The sequence below is a fragment of the Leucopleurus acutus genome (assembly GCF_964270905.1).
Source record: "Leucopleurus acutus genome assembly, chromosome: 14".
NCBI lineage: Eukaryota > Metazoa > Chordata > Mammalia > Artiodactyla > Delphinidae > Leucopleurus > Leucopleurus acutus.
This window is the reverse complement of record NC_139156.1, coordinates 32,973,463-32,997,114: the sequence shown is the minus strand read 5'-3', so window position 1 is coordinate 32,997,114 and position 23,652 is coordinate 32,973,463. Positions and strand designations below refer to the sequence as shown.

The window sequence follows — 23,652 nt, the reverse complement described above, 5'->3', positions numbered from 1 at the left end:
TCCCGAAGTCTTTAATGAGACATCTAGTGCCCTCGCCACCATGTCAATTATAGCAGGACCGGGGAATTCCCTGGTGGCCCCGTAGTTAGGACTCCGGACCCTCACTGCTGAGGGCCTGGGTTCAATCCCTGGTTGGGGAACTAAGACCCCACAATCCATGCAGTGGCCAAAAAAGAAAGGAAAAAGGGAAAAAAAATTATAGCAGGATCAGAAAGCTTTATGGAGCTGGCTGGATCCTTCCACAGGACATCATTTGAGGAGCAAATATGGCTGGGGAAGGAAGAGAAGATCCTGAAGAGAGGAGCCCTACCCTCGCTGTAGTCTCCAAATGCAAATAGTTGGGATTAGACATATACTTTTAGACCCAACTGGTTCCCACCCTGGCCTAACATTAAAGCTTCTCCAAGGGACTTGCCTGAGCATTGATATAAATTCAGTTCATTCCTAAAGAAGAAATGAACTTATCTCACCTTCTTATACATCTAACTCGCTAGACTTACCTTCTAAAGAGACATTAATAGACAACTTAAAACTTACTATATAGACTTCTCTCCCCCTCAAACCAACCCCCCCGCAAAAAAAGAATTCCTTATATTTAAGTCCTTACAAATCCTGGCACCCTCTCTTGATTATTCTGAATGACTGTAATATTATACATGATTAACTTAAGTGTTTGAATAGCTTATATATTTCAGAAAGGTTTGACTTTTCCTGATGACCATGTATTACTTCTGAAATCAGGGAAAAACTGAATTAAAAAATCATTTATGACCAATGATCACAAAATCTCTAAACATTTTGTACTGGTTTCTGTTAACACCCATGAGGTTTTCGTAAAGGTTCCCTTGGGCGTCACATGAGTGTCCTCATGGCTAAGGCCCAGTGGAGGCAGGATTCTTTGCATGCATGTATAAAGACATTTGGGGAAAATGTCATCCATGTCTACCTGCTGGGGAGCACCTACTGACTGCTCACCACTGCGGAGGTGCAAAAGATATATACAGCAGTCCCCAAGCTCAGGGTGCCTGTGTGTCTCCAGTTAGTCAGGCAGGATGTCCTCATTCCGGCCTTTACAATGACACGCATGTAAAGAGGGCAGTGCAATATACTGGCTGAGGGGGATGGCTGCCACCAGACTGCCTGGGTTCAAAGCACGGCTTTACCCGTTAATAGCTGTGGGACATCAGGCAGGTCACTAAGCTTCATGGTGCCTCCAATTTCTTATGTGTAATATGAAAGTGATAATAATCATCTGTAAAAATGGGGGTGGGGATAATAAAATACTTAGGAGTACCTAGATCCTAAGGTTGTCGTGAGATTAGGTCAGTTAATCTATGCAAAGTGCCTAGAACAGAGTGTGCTATGCAGTAAACACCATCATGTAGGAATAAACTAAACCTCACTGCCTAACTTCCACTGGTCCTGGATCAGGACTCCGAATGCTGTAGTGTATTTATCCCCTTTAAACATTTTGTATGAAATTAAAATAACTGCACTTGAAGTACCACAAATTCAGTGAGACACCAACTCAAGCTGAGAATCTGCACTGCAGGGAGCCTGGGAGCACCCCAGATGGCCGTGGGCGATGCTTTCTTAGCAGCAGACCCCAGTGGCACTGAAACAAACGTGCTGTCTGAGCCAGTCTGGTCTGCCTTAGAGAGAAGACTTTCCAGTAGGTTCCATACTCCATAATTAGAGGTTTTCTCAGGTAAACCATGAAAACACCAAAGTGGAGGGAATGGTCATCAGTTCCATTGGGTAGGAAAGCCTGCCTGCCACTGAGAATGCTTGACCCTTCTCAGCTAGTCTCAAGGCAGCTAGGTGCTCAGTTCAGCAGTTTCCCCCGTGTTTTAAAGAATGTTTCTTAGGTAGACTCTGAGTCAGGACCTAGAGAATGGAGCTTAGCGGCAGGCACACTTTGAAGAGCCCTCCTAGGGAATTCCCTGGTGGTCCAGTGGTTAGGACTCGGCGCTTTCACTGCTGGGGCCTGGGTTCGAATCCTGGTCGGGGAACTAGAATCCTCATGGCTCAGCCAAATTAAAAAAAAAAAAAAAAGAAGAGCCGTCCTATTGTTTAGGGCTTATTACCATAGTGAAGGCTCAGAGGAGGGAGGGCACTTTGTGAGCATCGTGGAGGCGGGGCAATGGTAATTCACAGGGCTTTGCAATTTCTCCCTAACTCCCTGTCTTGGTACAAGGGCCTAAGAGAAGCATTCTCTGCTCTTTTCTTTGTCTGGATGGATGGCCTTCTTCTTATCAACTCCAGCCTGCCCCATTCATTCATTCATGTAAAAGTAGCTGTTGAGGACTTATATTATGCCAGGCACTGGGGATACAGTGGTAAGAAAAACATCCTTCCAGTACTCACTACAAAGTCATCCTAGAAAAATTAACATTGATGCATGTTTTCTCAAACCTCTCATTGGCCTGTTTTCACTCTCTCCCAATCAGTTCTACCCCTCATCAGTTACCCAGATACAGCGCATTCCTACCCCATAGTAAAACCTAAGGTGGTGATGCTCATTGAGTTTTTTTAAAAATTTTGGAATTCCTTTTTTTTAAATCTTTTTTTTTTATAACCAAAAACCCCAAAAAAACAAAAAACAAAAAAACCCGCAGTTCACCCATTTCTCCCATCCCCTCAACCCCACCTCTGGCAACCACCAATTTGTTCTCTGTATCTATGAAGTTCACTGACTCTTAACACCTTGGGTATGTGAGGCTTAGAGCTCTGTTCTTTGGGCAGGAAGCGGGAACTCTCAGATTCACCTGCTGTTTAAAAGAACTGCCCAGGGCAGCAATAAAAACATGGTGCCTCTTCCTGTGTAACCCCAGTGGCTGCAGTAATTCAGGACTTGACTCTCCTCATTTCACTCCCACTGTCCTATGACCCAGCCTCCTCCAAGCTCATGCCCTGCAGCCAGTTGCACTTCGTGCTGGTTTCCGGGGGAGGGACGTCCACTTAGGAGAAGTTAGCATGAGGACTTCAGGACACATTGTGCCAGCAACTATATTGAGACACATAACTTGAGAGAGATTCTAGACTGGTCCAAGACCCAAGAAATCTCTTCATTTAACCACCATTCAGTAAAAAGAACTATGGAGCTGTTCTCTGGAATAATCTTCTTTAGCAGCATTTTATTAATTCTGCATAGGCGGACAGTCACAGCAGTTCATTTGTATGGTCAGTTTTCTAAATGTTGTTTCTTGGGCAAAGACCACACAAAAGCCTTTCTCCTTCCTGTCCCCCCCCTGCCCCACTCCTCCCAGCTGCCCTTTATTGAGAGTAGTCCAACTACCATCCTGAGTTACCGCATTTACTTTTTCTAACACTCTTATGATATGAGGTATTATTATCTCCGCTTAAAAAATGAAAAAGCTGAGTCACAGAGAAGGTACATAACCAAAGTCACACAGCCTGTAAATAGTGGAGCCGGGATTCAAACCAAGCTCAGAAAGAATGACTCCAAAGCTGTGCTCTTTGTCACAAAATGGAGCATCACTGAGACTGGAAACTTCTGATTCAGTTCCCTTTCTTCTGTGTCGAGGTTCATTGAAAAAAAGCTTTCTAATCTAGTGGTAATTTCTAAAACTCAGAAAAACAACATAATTGACAAAAATAGATTTTAAAAGTTCTGAATGCTTGCACTTGAGAAATCTTGTATTAATTAAAGGAGGTGGAAAACATAGAAGACTTTTGAGAGTGTTTTAAATGGAATGTGAGAGAATTTTCAAGGGCTTTGGAGGCTGACAGCATAGACTCTTTTGTTTTAGTTTAGTTTTTTTTTTTTTTTTTTTTGCGGTACGCGGGCCTCTCACTGTTGTGGCCTCTCCCGTTGCGGAGCACAGGCTCCGGACGCGCAGGCTCAGCAGCCATGGCTCACGGGCCCAGCCGCTCCGCGGCATGTGGGATCTTCCCGGACCGGGGCACGAACCCGCGTCCCCTGCATCAGCAGGCAGACTCTCAACCATTGCGCCACCAGGGAGGCCCTTAGTTTTAAATTTTTATTGTGAAAATTAAAAATACTCCTAAGAAGAGTATATAACATGTACATGTATAATGCTGGTTAAAAATAGAAAATTACCAGTACATAGTACCCTTCCCTGTCATACAGCATCTGCTCCTTGTTATGTGCACATTTCTGCAGTATGGACACATGTCCGTTTCCTTGATACTATCAGGACTGTTTCTTACTTATTACCCTTGATTAGCATCATATTAGCGGTAATCAATTAGAATCATTTTAGCGGTAAGTGAAAGAACAAATAGAAAGAGAAGGAGAAAACAATTCCTGTGATAATAGGGCAAGAACTGGAAGAAGGGAAAAGGAGATGATTAAAGAGGATGAATGGATGGATGGATGGATGGGTGAATAGATGGATATTTATAAGGAAGCTATTTTCTAAGGAGGAATGAATGAATGGAGCTAAAAGGGAAATATTGTAGAAAAAGGAGGAAACAAAAAGAATGTGCTGGAAGGGGGATAGATCAGACAGGCCTCCAAATTTGAGAGCTGTTGGTACTAAGAGTTGGAGGTTGAGCTGCTCTCTGTAGCAAGTGGGGCGGTGGGGGGAGGGAGGAGAAGGGCAGCCTGAGTGAGAGGAGAGAGAGCACATGGAGACCATGGACATGGGGAGGCAGCCCTTAGATGGAATGCCTGAGTGTGTGATGCTCATACTCAGTGCTAAGTAGAAAGACCGATGCCCAGGCATCATTCTGTTACTCGTATTTTGGAGGGTTTGCTTAATACCATAATACATAAGGGGTCATAAAATGCATTTATTTCATTTATGACTACAGTTTACATCATTCTTTTTTTTTTTCCAGGAGCCTTGCAAACAACAACCTCCAGACTCTCCCAAAAGACATTTTCAAAGGCCTGGATTCTTTAACAAATGTGTAAGAGGACCTAAGAAATCACTGATTAATTAATTTGCAGTCGTTAACAAAGAAGCCTGGTGTGGATTATTAAATTTTTTAATTGGCTTTAAATTAAATGAGAATTTTTAAATTGGCTTAAAATTTGAATTTAGTTGGACTAATGTTTGAGTCTCCTATGGTATTTACCACTATATTCTGAAAATATAGTCCCAAGTTTGCCTTTGACAAAGTGTGTGCCTGTATGGCAGGGACTGATGACAAGGGACTTGGAGCGGGTAGGAAGAGGAGGGCTAGATAGAGATTTCGAGATGCCTTTTTTTTCTCATGAGGTCCAGGAAATGGGGCTACAAAGAAAAAAGATAAAGAAGTCTGGGAAACTGACAGAATAAAGATGAAAGTTTACACCCATGGGTTGGTCAGTCAAGAGAGAAATGGAGCAGGAAGTGGGGGAAGGGAGGAAAGTTTGCCTTTTCTCTCATTAGACTGAACAACAGCTCTAGGCTTAATCCCCAGGAATTTGGCTTAAGCCCCAGGAAGGGAATGAACTTAATTATTTTTGACCCTTTTTCAAACAAAAGAGCTTTCAAACTTTGACTTTTAAGCCTCAGAGTGAAAGATCTTTGTAAAGAATTTGTGTATTTTGTAGTAAGGAAAGCAAGTAATATATGCCTAACCCTTTCAAAAGCAATTTAGCTTCAATAAGTGCCTTCCAGAACATTGGAAAGGTATTTAAATGTCACAAGGTAGAAAACAGGAACAAACGAAAGATGTGTGAAAACAAAGGAGTTCTTGTTTTTCAGGTACTTTGCTATAGAATATATATTCAAAACAACTTTTCTCGAATAACAAAAATTTGAGTCCAGAATTTTCTCCTAAACCTAGGATTTAACTTCAAATCAGTAAGCTATGAAAAACTTCCTTTGTTCCTTGTAGTATTCCCCCCACCCCTCCTCCATGCCTATTACCCCAATTCCTGAAAGATGCTTTATTTCCAAGAGAGTGTCAGAATCAGGACACTTCCAAATAGTCTTGGACAGACCACAGTTATCCGCTCTGGTTTACAATAGCCCAGAAAAGTTGACACTCATTATTCTGGGTCAGAGTATTCTTGAGATATGAGGTGAGTCCTGAGAATGTCTTGGAAGTTAGATGATTCCCCACGGTAGCCTTGGGGATACAGCGTATTTGGGGACCCTCTGGCCCAACCTTGTGTCAGCCTATACCCCACAATAGCAAAAGAAAAAACACTTGAAATTGGCTCAGTCTCTCCAAGGAATCCCATAATGGGTTTGGCCTCTTGGGCCTACCTTGATATGCCCAAACCAAGAATCATCTAAGAAGTGCAAGGATCCATGCCGACTTGCCTTTTAGTAGATTTCTTGGTTTCTTGAATTACCCCCTAAAACACATTTTTAAATGCTCCAACGTTTAAAAAGTATTCATATGCTGTGTGAAAAGTAGGTGGTACCTATCTTAGGAATTTTGTGTGACCAAGAATCGTTTTAGGGAAGAGATAGAGTTTTTGAACAGAAGCAATGCAAATAAACAGAGAACTTGGCGAGCTGGGATCATATGTGGAAATTTAAACTATCTATGCTGTGCAGTTTATTATGGACATGAGCTATTATTGTATGTCTGCACTAGCTCGGCTGTGTCGACGTCATTTCCTATTAAAATTGAATTTGTAGACCATGGTATAGGATCAGGGTTAATTATGCCTGTGAGGAAGAAGAAAAGCAAATAGCTCACTCGATGTAATTAAATATGGTACAACAATCACTACATCTTTCTTTTAGACCTGTGCTGCCCAATATGGTAGCCACACATGTGATCACCAAACACTTGAAATGTGTTCCTAGTGTAAATGAGGAACTGAATTTTAAATTTTACATAATTTAAAAAATTGAATAAAAAACTAAATTTAAATTTAAAAACTGATTCTCTGTTCAATCATTGGAAGACTTTTAGGTATGCTTGGAACAACTTGGGTGTATAAATCTGTTTTTTTCAACTGTAAATTTTGTTAACTCTAAATACAAATCAGGAATTTCTGCTGAAATTTTATTTTCCAAATTGAGATATACTGTAAGTATAAAATACACATCAGACTTCAAAGACTTAAGTATACAAAGAGAATGTAAAATATCTCATTAGTAATTTCAATATTGACTATATGTGAAAATGATAATATTCTGTATGTATTGGGTTACATAACATATGCTATGAAAATAATTTCACTTCTTTCTTTTTAGTTTTTTAATGTGTCTGTAGAAAACTTTTAACTACATATGTGGTTCACATTGTATTTCTATGGACAGCACAGCTCTAGACTGAGCTACCTTTGAATCCAAGAGGGAATAAGTTATGAGGTTCCATTGACTGGGGTGGCCTGCAAGGGCACACTGTGGTCATTCTCTGAGCCCAAAGTGAATGGTCAACCAGGTTGAAGGTAGATTATGAGACATTATATAAAGCCAGGTGAGGTCATTCTGCACATGTTAATTACTAAAGTAAAAGTCATGCCTGGGAAGGAAGGGCCCTCGTATATCAAAAGCAGCTGAAGTTTGTCTTTCAGGGACCTGAGAGGTAATTCATTTAATTGTGACTGTAAACTGAAGTGGCTGGTGGAATGGCTAGGCCACACCAATGCAACTGTTGAAGACATCTACTGTGAAGGCCCTCCAGAATACAAGAAGCGCAAAATCAATAGTCTCTCCTCCAAGGATTTTGATTGCATCATTACAGGTAATGCATTCCAAATGATTCCACCTCATAAAATTAAAATAAGGGCTAATTTTTTACATATGCAGGAACTGATTCTTTAAATATATATATTAAAAACCAACTGAGCAATTTAAAAATATTATGAACCATTAAAATTCATGTGTTTAAAAGCAAAGTAAAATTGTCATTTCACTGTTTCTCTAGAATAAATATATTTCTTGTGGACATTTGAGATCTAACCAAGGAATGAGGCATCAGCACAGCTACTCATCATCATTTTCAATTTTTGCAGAGTTTGCAAAGTCTCAAGACCTGCCTTTTCAATCACTGTCCATAGACACTTTTTCTTACATGAACGATGAGTATGTAGTCATCGCTCAGCCTTTCACTGGAAAGTGCATTTTCCTTGAATGGGACCATGTAGAAAAGACCTTCCGGAATTATGACAACATTACAGGTACGAAAAGCCTGATCGTATTTTGAGTGGAAAGTTAAGCCACTTGGGCCAAGGGCAACAGGAAAAGATGAATGATATCAGGGAATTCTTTGGGCAGGTTGAGAATCATTTGAATCCCAAATCTACCATTTACTGAGTGCCTGGGATTGTTCCCTAAAGCTTAATTTCCTCACTTGTAAAATGGGAATAATAATACCTAACTTTCAGTGTTGTTATAAAACAACGAGAGCATATGTTCAAGAAACTTAGCATAGGACCTAGCTTAGTAAATATACAATAAAAGGTGGGTTATTTTTCTTCAATGAAAAAGTACTGGACTAAGAATTATGAGTTCTAATCTAGGTTCTGCCACAAGCTAACTGGTCAAGCCACTCACCCTCACTGGGCCCCTCTTTTTAACTATAAAATAAGGAGGTTATTTTAGATCAATGAGTCTCAAACTTTACGGCAAAAGCATTACTTCTGCAAAATGTTCATGGGAAATCTCCTGAATTCCCCTCAGTTTTCCAATGGATTGCAGCAGGGCTTTGTGAAATCTAAACCTTACCTTTGTGTAAGGTTCTTCTTACATGTGTACAGTCTGTCAATTGCTTTGAATGAATCTTTAGATGAGCACTTAAATGAAAAATGAATCATATATTTGCAGACTTTCAGATGGCATCATCTAGTCTAGGATGATGAATATGTGTCATATATACAGTCATTATCCCCTCCCTCACCCCAGACAGACATCGCTAATCTATCATGATGCTCTTTCTTGCAGAGGACAGAATCCTTCTTAACACAGTTCTCCAGGCAGTCACAATCAATCAATCAATATTGGTATATGGTTGAAAACTAGTGGCCATCTCTGATCTAGTTCCAACCCTCATTGTACAGAAGAGAAAACTGAATCCCAGAGAAGTGATTTTCCCAAGGTCACAGAATTACACAGCCTTGAAAAGGGTCACAACTAGAATCATTTTGCCTATGGATGGAGCCAATTAATAGAAAGAGTTGATCCGGAACTTATTACCTCAAAGCCCTTAGAGCTGCAGTCAGAAAAAGCCTGGGACCAGATTTGCCCGGCTCTCTTTGGATTTCCTAGAGCCAAGCTCCCTCTATGAGATGAGATCAGAATCTATTGATAAATGTTAAACTTTAACAAAGGATATTGAGCTAGGCTTCTGACAGACTCCCATGTAGTTTTCTGAGATTTCCCAAAGGAGAAATCTCATCAGCTTCGCCCATGACTGTACCCCTCTTTCACTTTTCTCAAGGATTTCTCTTCCTTCTTTTCTGCCACCAGTGACCTAAAACTTCACAAGTGGCATCTCTCTCATTTCTCAGGAGAAAGTCAGTTTATTCTAGAGCAAGAAGCAGTTTATACATAGAGCAAACCAATTGCAGGTAGAACCGTGGGCTGCCCAGACTACCGCTCAAAACTTTGTGAGGTTCTTCTAGAACCTTGTGGAATGCTGGCCAAGCTGGAAGCCCTTGTACAGCTAACTGCCCACCCCAGGTTGGGTTGAAAGCGTAGAGACGCTAGTAGCCTTGGGTTTGAATCCCAACTCTGCCTTCTCCTAGCAGTACCGAACCTCTCTGAGCTTCTGTCTGCTCATCTGCAAAAGGGAGGGTGATAATATTTATCTCTTAAGATTGTTGAGAAATTTAATGAGATGATTTGGCAAAGCATATAGTTGGTGCTCAATAAATGGCAGTTTCCAACTCATGATATGTCAGGGAAAGAAATGCTTTCTTTCTGTAAGAAGCGAGAGGAGAGGGAGTTCCCTGGCTGTCCAGTGGTTAGGACTTGGTGCTGTCACTGCTGTGGCCACGGGTTCAATCCCTGGTTGGGGAACTGAGATCCACACATGGCTTGGCAAAAAAAAAAAAAAAAGTGAGAGGAGAAAACTCAGGCTGTAGCCATGTATCCTGAACGTCTAGTACACGTTGGATGTGACATGACAACTCAGTTATTGATAACAAGGCTCCATGAGGTACAAAGGCACAGAACTTCGGGATCCCGCTGCCATTGGACCTGATTAGGAAATTGGCCTTTTGCCTAATCAACCAAGGAAATGATTTTGGCGGCAGTTGCATGGCTTCGGCATGCGTCTTAACAGGCTCCAAAAAAGGATGGCCATCCTCCTAATCTCTCATTTGTCTTTTCCAGGCACGTCCACTGTAGTGTGCAAGCCTATAGTCATTGAAACTCAGCTCTATGTTATTGTGGCCCAGCTGTTCGGCGGCTCTCACATCTATAAGAGAGACAGTTTTGCAAATAAATTCATAAAAATCCAGGATATTGAAATTCTCAAAATCCGAAAACCCAATGACATTGAAACATTCAAGATTGAAAACAACTGGTACTTTGTTGTTGCTGACAGTTCAAAAGCTGGTTTTACTACCATTTATAAATGGAACGGAAATGGATTCTACTCCCATCAATCTTTACATGCGTGGTACAGGGATACTGATGTGGAATATCTAGAAATAGCCAGAACACCTCAGACACTCAGAACGCCTCATTTAATCCTGTCCAGTAGTTCCCAGCGTCCTGTAATTTATCAGTGGAACAAAGCAATACAATTATTTACTAACCAAACTGACATCCCTAACATGGAAGATGTATATGCCGTTAAGCACTTCTCAGTGAAAGGTGACGTGTACATTTGCTTGACAAGATTCATTGGTGATTCCAAAGTAATGAAATGGGGAGGCTCCTCATTTCAGGATATTCAGAGGATGCCATCGCGAGGATCCATGGTGTTCCAGCCTCTTCAGATAAATAACTATCAATACGCAATTCTTGGAAGTGATTATTCCTTTACTCAAGTGTATAACTGGGATGCAGAGAAAGCCAAATTTGTAAAATTTCAGGAATTGAATGTTCAGGCACCAAGATCATTCACGCATGTGTCCATTAATAAGCGTAATTTTCTCTTTGCTTCCAGTTTTAAGGGAAACACACAGATTTACAAACATGTCATAGTTGACTTAAGCGCATGACACACGAAATCCTGTGGCTGCCATCAGAAACTTTCTGCAGTACATGATCCGGATGAACTCAATGCATGATGACTCTTCTTATCACACTTGCAAATGAATGCCTTTCAAACACTGAGGCTGCTAGAACCAAGCACTACCCGTAATCTCCACCCTTTCCTGTCCAGTCCAGTGGTGTGGGAAGTTACCTTTTATAAGACAAAATTGAATTGTGTAACTGTTCTTTGCAGTGAAGATGTGTAAATAAGCGTTTAATGGTATCTGTTACTCCAAAAAGAAATATGAATATGTACTTTTCCATTTATTTATTCATGTGTTCAGAAACAACTGCCAAATAAAATGTTTACATTTTCTTTCATATCCCAAAGGTGATTATTTACAGGAGTTATTTTGTTCTTGGTGATGGTATGTTGAGGAAGGAATTTTATACAATAGGGTTATATTTGGATCAAGAATTTATGGTGTGCATAATGAGTGAAGATAAACACTGATACTGATTACTCATCATTTATTAATAGGACCATCAGTTGAGTTTGAACATTCAAAGGTGTTTCTAAAGGGCATGGCTTTGGGGAACATTTTGAGGTGAAATGGTGACAAATGGAAAGAAAGGTAGTGAAATTTGCCTATTACAAGAAGGCTAATTTGACAGTTAGACCCATCCTTTTCTATCTGATAGCTCCAGCTAAAAACATCATTCAGACAACTTAGAGAAGAAGCCAAAGTCAAGATTTTGGATTTTTAAAGGCCTATCCCGGGGCTTTCTAAATGTTTGACTCTGGAATCATCTGACAGCCGACAGAGATTGTAACCTTACAGCACTTGTCTCAGATGTATCCCATATGAAGTCCTCTTAATATGATCAAGGATGCTTCACTTCTAGACACCAGTTCTGATACATTACTGACATACTGCAGAGTGCCTACGAGGCTCATATTTGATTTTCTAAATTCCTGCTCCTGGATCACATGGTATGTTAGCACTTGGCACAATGCCTGTATAGAGCAGGCTCTTAAAAACTACTTTTGAAGATGCACATGTCCGCCTGTTATAAACTTAATAATAAACTTCATGAGGCCCTTTGATCTAATCAGTCATACTGATTTGAGTACCTATTAAGAACAGGGTATCATTCCTCTGGTTTGGGGAGGAAAACTGAGGAAAGAGGAGGGCATAGTCCTTGATCCGTGGGGCCTTAGAAGACTAATGGGGGGTTAGGACACAAAAAACTACAGTTAGCAGTGAGTGCCAAATTTCACCTGAACATTCTGATTTTAAGTATTGGGGGAGTATCCACAATGAGTTCCTGCAAGAAGTGGTCCTTGTTTGAAATTAAAGGGAAGACATGATTTCAAAAGGAGATCAGGGCAGAGAAGATATTCTTGGCATGATGTGGTTCTGTGTACTGCCTTCACAGAGGGGATCAGAGCTTCCTCCAACTCATTGTTCCCCAGAATCTTTTGCCAAATGACTAGGGGTGTGGGGGCAGGTGGGACAGACAGCAACTCCACTGGCAGCACATGCCTGAAGAACTTGAGGCATCAGAGGTACACATAATAGTTACATAGTCTCTGGGAAGCAACACCTTGGGGAGTTATGCATAGAAACCAGACTCCTTTACCACATGGGGAAGATACTAACTCTGACATCAGGGTTATGGGGGGACAAGAAGAAGACTTACCCGCTCCCAATCCTACACATAGGGAGACCTGGCCTTTGAATGTCTGACTTTCTTTGCTCCCTTGTCCTATAAGCAGCACATATGTGTTGGAGAACACCTGCTCGGTACAGACTGGGTTTAAGTCCAGCCCTGCAATGCCCTGATTTTGTCCACAGGCAAGTGACATGACCTCTCTGAGCCTCAGTGTCTTCATCTGTAAAGGTACAATGATGCCTACTCAAAGGACAACAGAAGGATTAAATGAAACAACGCACACATGGTGGATTGAATTTTACAAATATGGCCACAACAATATCTCCCAGCCTACTTGCTCTATGAGAACTTCCCCCAACCCCATCAAGAGGTGATGCCTAATTCCCCTATCCTTCAATCTGGATGGCCTTGTAACCAACAGAACATGGTGGAAATGATGCAGTTTGACTTTTGAAGCTAAGTCATAAAAACAATGAAGCTTCTGCCTTGTGAAATTGGGACAATCCCTTTGGGAGGCCTGAGCTGCTGCATAGAAAGTCCTATTAGCCTGAGGCTACCATTCTGAGGAAGCCCAAGCTTTGGTCAACAGCCCCAGATAAGGTCCCAGCCAACAGCCACATCGACCACCAGTCCTGTGAGTGAAGATGGCTCCAGGTGATTTCAGCCCCCAGCTCTCAAGTCACCACAGCCCATCAAATCTTCCCAAGTGAGGATCCGGAAATCATGGAGCAGAGACAAGCCATCCCTATGATGCCCTGTCCAAATTCCTGACCCACAGAATCTAAGAGCATAATAAAATTGTTGTTTTAAAAGGCCAAGTTTTGGGGTGATTTGTTATACTGCAGCAGTAATCATGCAAAGAATAGCATGGGAAGTGCTTAACACAGAATGGCACAAGTTAGCACTCACCAAGTGCTAGCTATTACTAATGGGCTCCACACTCAGAATATTGTATGCTTTGGGGTCATGCTCTACCTTACTGTTGTAATATAATTCACCATCATTTCTTTTTTTTTTTTTTTAATTTATTTTTGGCTGCATTGGGTCTTCATTGCTGTGCTTGGGCTTTCTCTAGTTGTGGCGCACGGGGGCTACTCTTCCTTGCGGTGCAGGGGCTTCTCATTGTGGTGGCTTCACGTTTTGGAGCACCGGCTCTAGGTGCGTGGGCTTCAGTAGTTGCGGCACGCGGGCTCGGTAGTTGTGGCTCGCGGGCTCTAGAGCACAGGCTCAGTAGTTGTGGCGCACAGGCTTAGTTGCTCTGCGGCATGTGGGATCTTCCCGGCCCAGGGTTCAAATCCATGTCCCCTGCATTGGCAGGCGGATTCTTAACCACTGTGCCACCAGGGAAGTACCTGTCATTTCATTTTTAAAGGCTATCTCCTGTTTTCAGTATGTTCCGACTCTGTGCCAGGTACTCTGCTGACTTCAGGGCTGCAGAGATAGTGGATCTAGACTCTGCCCTGTTTGTTTTCATAGAAGCATTGGCTGTTTAAGTTAGCAAACCAACTGTCTAATTTACCTCAAAGCTGAGACCCAGAGATGTGAAGCAAGCTAGGTGAGGTAAGCTACGGTCCAGGCCTCCTGACACTTGGCCCAGTCCCTTCTCCATCACATGGTGCTACCTTTCAAAACCCTCCCGTTGGAACCTGGGATTGCAGATGGGGAGAGAGGTGAGGAGTGAAGAGGCCGACCGAGAAAATAAATTCGAGAAAGACTGAGAAGGAGGACATATGGTAGGGTCCACTTTTGCAGGAACTGACCAGTGTTTTCTGAGAGTTGCCCTCTCTCCCTGTAACCCTCATCTACTCTATACTACACAACTCTGCCCGCTCTCCAGCCATAAATGATTGGACCTGGAGTAAACTCTCAATCTAGGTGCTCAATCCAGAAGCTGGGCTAGGCTCAGCCTAAGCCAATCCATTCTCCCTCCTGGATATCTGGAATTAGGACAGCAGAGTCTGGGCCAATTAGCCGCAGGCACCAGACTTGTAAGGTGATGATCTTAAATTTGGTTCCCTCGAAGCAGTGGGATTTACTGAAGGAGTGCTCTCAGGTAAGGGAGAGAGAGGCACATAGGGCAGGGGAAGATGTCAAGCAAAGATGTCCTTTCAGGAGAAGTCCAGCTGCAGCCTGACCCCATGTGGAACTCTAAAGCATGAATTGTACTACAGAGTGTGTCCTGCCTTGAAGCAAGGAATGTGGACATTTATATCCCTCATCTGACAGTCAGTGACCGAAGAATGTGGGGCATAACCTCTCAGGCATCTCCAGCTGAGAAGGTTGCAATTGGCTAAGGGTAATCCTGCAGAGAAGGGTACCAATGTAAGCAGTCATTAACCAACACCCACACTGCAGGATGGGTGCACCAGCCTAGCAAAGGGCACCTGGGTGGGTGACCGAAAGCATACTCTACAATGATGGTGGCTGAGGCACTACTCTGCTTTGGAGCAGCCATGATGGTCCATGAACCAGAAGAGCAGAGGGAACTGGTCTGAAAGGTGAGAAGAGAATGAAGCAGACACTCAGAAAGGAGGGGTGAGAAACTACATAGTCAAGAGAGAGGGAGGGAGTGGAAAAAGAAGGAGGGAAGAAGAGAGAAAAGGGGTAAGAAAAGGGAGAGGGAAGGAGGGGAAACGGGAGAGTAAAAAGGAAGGGAGGAGGGAGAGTGGGAAGAAGATTGGGAGGCATGGTGTCCCAGCTTGGGTCACCTGAGAACCAGACTCTGAGAAGTTAATGTACATGTATTAGGTAGTACCTTTGAGACCAACACTGGGAAGGGAGAAGGAATTAGAATTTGGCAAAGAAAGCAGCTGAACTGTGATGCAGTTCTAATAAAAGCAACCCTGTAGGGAGCTCTAGAGCTGAGATGTCCTTTCTCAGCTGTCCCAAGTTGGAGCAAGGGGATCAGACCTTTATAGCTCCGTTGGAGGTGGGCTGTCCCTGGAAGAAAGCATGGCCTTGGGTGAGGCTGTTTTTTCAGCCAAGGCAATCCCCAAAGAAGGCAGACAGTAGAGACCCATCTCTGTTAGTACTCCCAGAAGCTGGGAAAATAAGTCCTTTATTCCTGAATGAGGATCAGCCTCCATCCCAGAGGGAAAGGAGTGAGGAGTAAGAGTGGGAGAGAGGAGACGTGGAGAAGCAGCCCTGATTCCTAGTGATTGTTCATTTTTCACTCCATCCCTCATGACATCCAATGGCACTCCCTGTCCTTGAATTCCTTGAGATACCTCTGTAACCTTCTTATAACAACCCATCACACACACACACACACACACACACACACACACACACACACATTTTGTCTTGTTTTAGGTTAGTTTGTGTGGTTTTCTGTATTTGCCACAAAATCATCTTCGACTAAGTCAGAACACTTAGGCACAATGTACTATAAGGTAGATACAGTGGTGAGTACTAGATATTTCAATCTCTTTTCTCTCTGCTATTCAAACTGTATAATTTCTATTGCTCTACATTCAAATCCACCAACTCTCTCCTCTGTCATCTCTGACCACAAATTTCTTTAAAAAGCAGTATTATTTCAACTAGCTCAGAGCTTCTCAACTTTCTAAAAATATTTCCAGTGTTTAAAAAAAAATTTGGACCATGGAAATTTTAAAATCTCCAATGTATTTTAGACCAACGTATTTCCATTTATATTGTGGACCAATATTTTTGGAAATTAGAATAAAAATGAATTACTAGAAAAACAATCACGCGCTTGGTTATTGTGGCAATGTCAAATTGCTGTAAGAGTTTCTCAGCGCTTTCTCTCAAGTTCTGGACTTATCTCATCCCAAATGGATTCCACAGTCTTCCTGGACTGGCAGTGGTCCTAGAACCACATCTATAGGTAAACTGAACTAGTCAATGAGAGCTCAACTCACTCATTTCAGCTCTTGCAGTTATATGTCAATCTTAATGTGGGATGTAGACGCATTTTCATACGATTGTTATCAAGGGCATCAGGGCATCCACAGAAACCACAGGCCCAGGAAGACCTACAATGGCCCTATAAAGTTCTGAACGTGGAGTTCAAAATTTGACCCAGCTTCTTCTCCCACTCTAGCATCCTCCACTTCACCCACCCACCTGTTACCCACACAACTGGCCAATCCCTGCCTATCTAAGCACTTACATGCTTCCGTGCCCAGGCTGCTGCAACCACCTACAATGCCCTTTCCTTACTCTTTTACCTTGTGAAATCTTAGTCCTTCTCATCGAACCAATTAGATAGGATTTCTCCTTTCTCTGGCTTTCTCAGCCCGTTGCTTTTACCATGAGCGAGATTCACAATTCATTCTGCCTTGCCGTTTGGTTAGTTGTTGGTATGTCCATCTCTCCCACCAGGTTACACATCCCTGAGGGTCAGGACTGTCTCTTAGGCAGCTATGATCATTCTATGCCACCCCACCCTCAATCTCCTAGAACAGTCCCACTTTTAGAGAGAACACAAAGTTGGTGGGAATGAAATAGATTTAAGCCCAGCAGCTTCAGCCTTCATGTTCACATATCTGAGAAGCAGCCACATTCCCTATTCCCTGTGGTAAATTTCCAGTCCCACAAAAAGTCCTCGCCATGGATTACCCCAAAAGAGCAGGCCCGCATAGGCCCACCTGCTCCCCAGGGGTAACCAGGGTGAGATGGAAGGTAAAAGAGACATAATTTATTTCCAGAGTCATTAAAAACACATACTGCAGATCTACCTAAAACCTAGTCCACAAAACTGAAGGCCAGGAACTGATTTAATTAATCCATGGAGACCCTGAGGATGAGAAGTTTGATACTCCTGGAAATTCTATGCCCTTTACAATTTTTATCCCACATCCATGGTCAGCACTACTCAGAGATGCCAAGGGGAAATATCTTGCCTAGATGAAGCTTTGAACAATAATTCCCAGCAAAACTGTCTCCCAGAAATCAGTCCTCTTAATAGTACCAGATCTCAGGACAACTGTCCTTTGTCCTTTATTTCCCTGACTTTGTCTACCCACACATGTTTAACAATTCTACCTTTAATTTAGGAAATATTCTTTAATATTTTAATTTCAATATAATAATGGGTGCCATTTATCGAGCACTTACTATAAGCCAAGTAATATACTAAGTGCTTTACCTGCATTATTACCTCTGTAATCTTCTTATAACAACCCCCCACACACACACATTTTGTCTTGTTTTAGGTTAGTTTGTGTGGTTTTCTGTATTTGCCGCAAAATTATAGTTTATAGTTCCTTTATAGTTCTATATAATAGTATAGTTCCTTTATAGTTCTATATAATAGTATTATTTTACAGATGAGAGAGCTGAGTCTTAGAAAAGCTAAGTAACTTGCCCAAGTCAAATAGCCAGTTAAGAAGCAAAGTCAAGATTCATTTGGATAGTATTCATCAGTGACACCATGCTTTGAGGTGCTTAAAGACAAAACATATTAAAACTTCCAAACTCTGTAAACTGCCAGATAGACAGATATACCACTTAGGAACCTAGAGTGTTCCTAGTAGCCTCAGGCTATCAGATACCAACACCTATGGACACAGCAAGCACAATTTCATTGAAGATGTTTATTGATCACCGACTATGTGCAAAACACTATGATAAATGACAAAAACAAAACAAAAATGAGCAAGAAATTGTCCCTACCCTTAAAGCATTTGCACACCACTGGGGCTATTTCTAAAAGGCAGCATGCAAAAAAATAAAAGAGGCAAAAGTAAGATCTATAGGAAAAGTGAGATGTGACCCATGTTTTCCCATTTTTGCCTGTAGGTCTATCCTGATGGTGCCCACGTCAATTCTCTCTTTGGGGCAGTAGACACAGTGGTTAACAGAATATGTTTTAGACTCAAGCAGACCTGGGTTTGCATCTCAATGTGGCCACTTATTAGTTCTGTGACCCTGGTAAGTTAATCTTGTCTGCAAAATGTGTATAATGATTACATAGAATGGGTTTGTAGTGATATGTGCCCTTATTTTTTTTTAAGTGTATAATGTTTCTCTTTTTTTTTCTAAAAGAAGACAGAATCAGGTTCAGAAGGGGTTTACTCTATTGAGGCTATGTGACTTTGGTCAAGCTTCCTCAATTAGCATAAGTCATTCTCAACTAATAGTGGTGAGGAAAAGCATAGTCCCATTTCCTGTCTCCAAACTCTGTCCACTCTCAAGGGGTGTATCAAAATTATCTGTGGGTGTATTTCTAAATACACATGACCATTTCTCTACCCAGCTTCTGATCCCTGAGGAGACACAGTGGTCAGGATTCTTTTGGTTTTCAGTTGCTGAAATCCAACTGAACTAGTTTCAACATAAAAATGCATCTAGCTTCAGAAAAACCTAGACCAGAAACTCAGGTGATATTTTCATTAGTCTGTCTTTCTTTGACTCTTGGCTCTATGTTCCTCCATGTTGACTTCTTCCTAAGGCAGTCTCTCCATTCACGGTGAAGAGACAGCCACCAGCAGCTCCGACATTGCCTCTTGCCAGTCTAGCCATGCCCAGTAACAAGACCTCTTTCTCTGTAGTTTTAGCACAGGTTGGAGGATGATGCTCAATGGCCAGAGTGCCCACCTGAAGTGATTGTTTTGGCTAAGGATAGAGTGATCTGATTGGCTAAGCTTGGGACATGTGCCCACCCCTGGAACCCATGGATGAGAACCACATGGAATGAGAGTGAGGTAAGGGTGATTCCCTAAAGTAAAATAGTGCTGTTAAAAAGGAGGAGAGGATGCCACATAGGCAAAACAACAACAGTCATCAGCAAGAGGTGTGGTCTCTACTGAGATCCTCTACTTAGAGAGACAGGGTAACCAGAGGAGAAGCCACGGCCTCAGATGTGTTTAGAATCCCTTCACTAAAAGGTTTCAAAGAGCCCTTCCAGCTCTTATCTTGTGAAACTTGACAAAACATAACCTCCCATCTTTGTTTATTATTCATGATGATTCACTGGTACAATTTCTATATACATTTTTAAATGGTGTTCTCTCAAATATTCTGTTTTAAAATATTTAAACGGATAACCTTTATTTTAAAAGGATGTTTTCCCAAGTGAAGTCAAGCTGCCAATTCTGATTTAGTGGCCACCCATGCCTAGGAGATGAGACCAAGCGTTCCTAGATCATTTTCTCTTCTCCTGGATGTGTTTCCACTTCAGATCAATCTTCATCTGGCGAGGGCAGCTCTCTCCTTGCTCTAGTTACCTTGAGGTTGGCTTTGCAGATTAAAATCTTAGAGGCTCCTTGATGGCCCAGGACTTTCCCTGACTAAGCTTTCCCATAGGTATCTCATCATCATCTGGAAATTATCATCGGCCAGTCTCAGCAGAGAACAGAATATAAAGTGCTGGCTTCTGTTAATAATGGTTCCCCAGACTTGAGGATATGGGAAGGGGGAAGGGTAAGCTGTGACAAAGCGAGAGAGAGGCATGGACATATATACACTCCCAAACGTAAGGTAGATAGCTAGTGGGAAGCAGCCGCATAGCACAGGGAGGTCAGCTCGGTGCTTTGTGACTGCCTGGAGGGGTGGGATAGGGAGGGTGGGATGGGGGGAGATGCAAGAGGGAAGAGATATGGGAACATATGTATAACTGATTCACTTTGTTATAAAGCAGAAACTAACACACCATTGTAAAGCAATTATACTCCAATAAAGATGTAAAATAATAATAATAATAATAATGGTTCCCCAATCTGGATGTCCCCCAGAATCACCTAGAAAGCAAACTAACTATACAGATTCTGGGGCCCTCACCTCAGACCCACTAAAACTGAACCTGCAAAGGCTGGGATCCAGGAATTTTTATTTTTAAACATCCCTTAGGTGATTCTGATGTTGATAGCTCATTCCCAGTCCACTAACTGGGACTTGGGGTCCCCTACTCTAAATAACCACATTGGACTGACCAGTGGCATGTCAAGAGCACCAAGCCTATGGTTACAAAAGTTGGCCCCAAACTCTAGCACGTGCTAGCTTTAGGTATTACCCTGGGTGAGACATTTAAGTTTCTTTTGGCCTCAATTTCCTCTATAACTTATTGGAACTGGATCAGGTCATCCTGAAGGTCTTTCCAGCTCTGAAAATTCTGTAGCTCTCTGTTATAATGGGGAAAAAAAACTTAGCTTGGAAGTTTGGAGATCTGGGCCCAGTTCCAGCACTTTTATATTTTTGTGACCTTGAGAAGTCATTTTCATTCCCTGGGCCACAATTTTCTTTCTTTAAAAATGAGTTTGTTGTAGTACATGAGTTCTTTATGTTTATAATTTAAAATAGCTCTAAGATAACAATTAAGCCTTAGAGAATCCTTCAGGATAATCTGCTGAGATGTACAGTATGAATAAGCTGAGGATGATCACAGCTTCCTGTTAGCTTGGATTTGCTGGGTTGAGGATCTGCATGCAGCATTTGGTATGTTGGTGTTTAATGGATATGACATTTCACTGCACCAAATGGGAATGGAATATTTTTAGCACAGAATTCATCAAGGTTTAGTAAAAAGGACTTGTTCTCTGAATGGAGTGTGAACAAGCAGAGATACTATTTTAAAAGACCAAAAATAAAGGCCCCTTCCCCTCCACTATCACAAAATAGTCATATGTGCACTTATTTTCACCACAAAGCTTGAAGAACTTACTCCTTTCTGTATCTCCTAAAAGGCAGTATTCCATCTAGTGCAATAACTCTGCCAGCTCACACACATTCCTCCTGTATTTATATTGCCTGTGAACTTATGTTAAATAGGCTAAAAACACTGTTAATCATTGAAAGCTACCACTTATTGAGCACTTACTCATGTGCTGAATGTTTTACATGTATTTAGTCATCCAAGCCTTGCAACAATCCTATTATCAGTGTTTTCTAGAGAAGGAACTGAAGTTGAGAGAGGTTCAGAAGTCTACCTAAGGCATATAGCTAGGAGACAGCAGAGCCCGGATTCAAATCCAGGTCTGTCTTTCACAGACATCGAAAACAAACTTGTGGTTACCAAAGGGGAGAGGGAAGTGGGGAGAGACAAATGAGGGGTATTGGATTAATGGATACAAACTACTGTATATAAAATAGATAATGAACAATGATATACTGTATAGCACAGGGAATTATGCCCATTATCTTGTAGTAACCTATAATAGAATATAATCTGCAAAAATACTGAATCACTATGCTGTACAACTGAAACTAATGCACTGTTGTAAATCAGCTACACTTCAATTAAAAAATAGCTAGGTCTACAGATGAACTGGTTTGCAGGGCAGAAATTGAGACACAGATGTAGAGAACAAATGTATGGACACCAAGGGGGGAGAGTGGGGTGGTGGTGGGATGAATTGGGAGATTGGGATTGACATGTATACATTAATATGTATAAAATGGATAACTAATAAGAATCTGCTGTATAAAAAAATTAATAAAATATAATTCATAACTTAAAAAAAATCTAGGTCTGTCTGAAATCAGAGCCTTAGTGATTGACCACTGTACTTGCATTGATTGTATCAGTCAGGATAGGCTGGGGTACATGCAATCCTTTGGTAGAGCTCAAATATTACTTGCCTAAAATAATAAAGATTTCTTTCTTATTCATGCTACTAAGAACACTATTCCAAGTCATCATAATCTTCATATACTGATGCGTGCATTGATGGAATAGCCACTGCTTGGGACATTACTATGTAACTGTATCAGAGGGGAAAAAACCCCCAACAAAGCATGCACTGGCTGCTACTACTATTTTTATTGGAATTCCTTTATTCGATTTTTTAAAAACTGTTTTCATATAATACCTGAATAACCTTTTTAAAGAAAAGTTTTCCCAAAAATGGAGATTAAAGGGGACTAAGCTCCCTTACTGCCCGACCCCAGCCAACTCTTAGAGATGCCACTATTGGTTTGATGAGGATTTTGCTGTCTCATCCTCCTAATCGAAGGCCAATTTGCCCTGTAGTCATCAATGATATGGGGCAGATGTTCATGCTTACAATATTTACACTGGTGTGGGGAAGAGTGCAGACCACTTTTAAATACACACATCTGCTAAAATGCTCTTCCATGGCAAACAAAAAAGGCTACGTAGTAGGTGGACCCTGCCAGAAGTACTTCCCAGATCCTGCACTGCTAGCCTGCATTAGTGTGCTGGGAAGGATCAGCTCAAGACTCTGAAGAAGTCTACACTCTAAAATAAAATTTGACTTGTATTAATGGTCCCTAATAACCCAGCATGTTGGGGTATCTAAACCTAGGCTCCTTTATTTCTAGGATACCCAATTTTACCCCCAACAGCATCTTTCTAAATCTTTTCCCCTTTGCTTTCTGTTGAAAGGGTCAACCTGATGCGGATATTTGAAATTTCTGCAATGCTCAGCTACCACTTCAAGGATGCTGTAGCAGATAAAGCATAACAATAACAATTATAATATTACTCTGCTGTAGTGAGTAGCCTCATGTTCAGAGGCCCCCAAATAGGAACTATCACAAAATGTGGGAGCAAGGTCAAGAGATATTACCGTCTGACAGCAAATTGAATGAGAGGCAGGGCAGAGTTGATGAGCTCAGACATCTTCTGGTCATATTTCAGGGCCCTTCCCAGAAATGACCCATTATTCTTTATGATGGGTGCCAGAATCATTCACAGGGCTTGTGAGATAAACTCTACCCGGAAGCTGCAACATGGCTTCATGCCATGCTCCTTAATAAGAGGGTCTGGTACCTGTTAAGGACAGATAAAGAAGGAGAGTTGGAGGGTAAGAATTGCAACCTTGGTGGGGAGGGGGATGTGACCCAATGGTTAACAGACAGAACAAGCCCACTGTGGTCAGAGAGGGCAGCAGAACCAGACTGCCCTTGCAGGTGGCCCCAGAGACCGTGTGGCATCTACTGTGGACATCTGAGCTCCAGGGGATCCAGTCCACAAAGGATGGTCCCCAGAAAATTTGCAGCTAAAGTGGGAAAGGAGGTTTGG

At 41.9% G+C, this 23,652-nt stretch overlaps 2 protein-coding genes across 11 annotated transcripts in view; one reads left to right on the top strand and one right to left on the bottom strand.

Annotated features, from left to right (window-relative positions):
- Positions 1 to 11,078, top strand: part of LGI1 (leucine rich glioma inactivated 1) — a gene marked incomplete at both ends in the record, with an annotated part of 32,599 nt that extends 21,521 nt beyond the window's left edge. For 2 of the 3 annotated variants that reach the window (XM_082854464.1, XM_082854465.1), the window contains 4 exons: positions 4,828 to 4,899; positions 7,457 to 7,626; positions 7,898 to 8,062; positions 10,218 to 11,078. In XM_082854464.1, the coding sequence (XP_082710590.1) occupies positions 4,828 to 4,899; positions 7,457 to 7,626; positions 7,898 to 8,062; positions 10,218 to 11,053 (1,243 nt within the window). The remainder of the gene's footprint in view (positions 1 to 4,827; positions 4,900 to 7,456; positions 7,627 to 7,897; positions 8,063 to 10,217) is intronic. The other variant, XM_082854466.1, reaches the window with a different exon arrangement.
- Positions 1 to 23,652, bottom strand: part of LOC309971473 (protein FRA10AC1) — a 167,142-nt gene that overhangs the window by 106,790 nt on the left and 36,700 nt on the right. The gene's annotated exons all lie outside the window — the stretch shown is intronic.